The sequence below is a fragment of the Triticum dicoccoides genome, chromosome 3A (genome assembly GCF_002162155.2).
Source record: "Triticum dicoccoides isolate Atlit2015 ecotype Zavitan chromosome 3A, WEW_v2.0, whole genome shotgun sequence".
In the NCBI taxonomy this organism is placed as follows: domain Eukaryota; kingdom Viridiplantae; phylum Streptophyta; class Magnoliopsida; order Poales; family Poaceae; genus Triticum; species Triticum dicoccoides.
In genome coordinates this window covers 710,362,499-710,364,489 of record NC_041384.1, presented here as the reverse complement: position 1 = coordinate 710,364,489, position 1,991 = coordinate 710,362,499, and the positions used below count along the sequence as shown (strand labels likewise).

The following is a 1,991-nucleotide window of genomic DNA, read 5'->3' as shown; positions in this document are numbered from 1 at the left end:
TCTTCAGTCTCACCTTCTGCGTCGCTACTGTTGTGACTGCGAGGTGATGTTCAGTATCATTGTTATTTACGAAACTAGGATAGCGTACGATTTATTCAAACTTGCCTTGTACTCCAAGATGACTTGGTACTCGTATATATATGCCCACGAGGCTCAAGCAATACAACAGCTATTCCACCAATTCTCTCTCTCCCTTCTAACACACCCGCCTCCCGTGTAGGATCAAGGGCCGCTGCAGGGTTGCAGGGACTTCCAGGACGGTCAGCGGCGATGCAAAAGCACCACCTCTCTCCGCCAAATGAAGATGATCCACGTGCGTGTCAGTACATCCACCATCCCCCGTCGTCACCACACTGGTAGCCTCAACAGGAACTCATTCCGCCATCGCCAAGGCTGCGCAGCAATGCAAGGATTGCCCCCGAATCACCCCGAATGAGGCAGCGAAACGAGAAACTATCGGTTCCACAAGAAGCGCAGGGCAAGAATTGGGGAAGGCCGAAATCACGGCGAGAAAAACGCGATCAAATCAGGGTCTCATACGATGCTCAAACCCATGGGAACTGTCGTCGCCATGCCCAGGAGAGAGAGAAAATGGTTATATGAACACCACTATTTTACTCTACAATAGGTTGACTAGCTATCAGGTTGTGTCTGGCTAGGAGTTGTACTCGTTGAAGGTCTATGTTTCCTAGTCAGACACTGAGACTAGGATTGAGTTGGCCATGTGAGTTTTTGGTGTACTAGTAGGTTTGTTTCCACGAATAGGTGATAGAGTCCATCACCGAGTCATGTTGAGTCAGGTGCTGCGTGCGTATATACGTGTATATAAGCACGGTAGTGCCGCAGTTTTGGATAAGCGAGGAGGAAAATAGAAAAGAAATAAACTTAGATCGAGCGAGCGTTTCGACGAGAGATCCATCGAGCCCCGCCCTAGCTTCCACACATCTCACCTACGTACGTAGTCCGCTCGCCTTTTTTTTTATCCCCTCGTCATGAGGAGGGTCATGGCGGCGTCACCGCTGTTGCTGCTCTTGCTGGTGTCGCTGGTGTCGACGGGGGCCGCCACCAGCGACACATCGGAAAGCTGGGAGAGGAAGAGGAGCGAGGAGGAGACCCGGCAGATCTTCAGGGAGTGGAAGGCCATGCACGGCACGACCAACAGCTCCCTCGATGAGGAGGAGCAGCGCTCGTACACCATGTTCAAGCACAGGCTCGGCCTCATCGACCGGCAGTGGCATGACCAAGGCTACTCCGTCTTCTCCTGGGAGAGGGGGAGGAGCGAGGAGGAAACGCGCAAGATCTTCGCGGAGTGGAAGGCACGAAAACCAGTTACTACCTACAGCTCCATCGCCCACGAAGAGCACCGGTACACCATATTCAAGGAGGACCTGCGCAAAATCGACCAGCACAACGCTGGCTACGCCATCGGGGTCCACAATAACAACAGATGCCTCAACCAGTTTAGCCATCTCACCCAAGAGGAGTTCGAAGCCGTTTGCTGCGGGTTCTGGCCGGAGGAGCCGTCCGAGGCCAAATTACAGAGGATAGGCGAGATCCAGGAGCTGTTGCGGCAAGCATTTACCCGTCCCTTAATTTAATTCTTGGTTGAAAGGGAATTTACTGGATTGCTTTTTTATTTGTCATCATGTATCTCCAATGTTTTCTATACCAACAAAAGTAGAGGATCTTTTTTAACACAAAAGTAGATGGTTTTCTCATAGATGAAGTTGTTAGGATATATATCTGCTCGCGCGCGCGCGCGGTGTGTGTGTGTGTGTGTTGGCTCATTGTAAAAACTATTTTACTAGAGTTGAGCAAAGTATTTGAAGTGTTTTAGCAACATCTGAATATTGCACATGGCTTCATTATGCAAGATAGGAGAAGGAGCAGAGGCTTATTCTTTCATGCAGGAATATACTGGTGCTGATTGGATTATATTCTTGCCTTGTTTAGGCGCATGGGACACACTACAGTGCTTCTATTTTTCATTT

At 49.9% G+C, this 1,991-nt stretch overlaps 1 protein-coding gene across 1 annotated transcript; it reads left to right on the top strand.

Annotated features, from left to right (window-relative positions):
* Nucleotides 1–1,004: 1,004 nt before the first annotated feature.
* On the top strand, nt 1,005–1,598 carry LOC119273056 (oryzain alpha chain-like). Its single transcript, XM_037554363.1, has one exon. It carries the CDS (start codon nt 1,005–1,007, stop codon nt 1,596–1,598), a length of 594 nt encoding a protein of 197 aa, XP_037410260.1.
* Nucleotides 1,599–1,991: the final 393 nt, after the last annotated feature.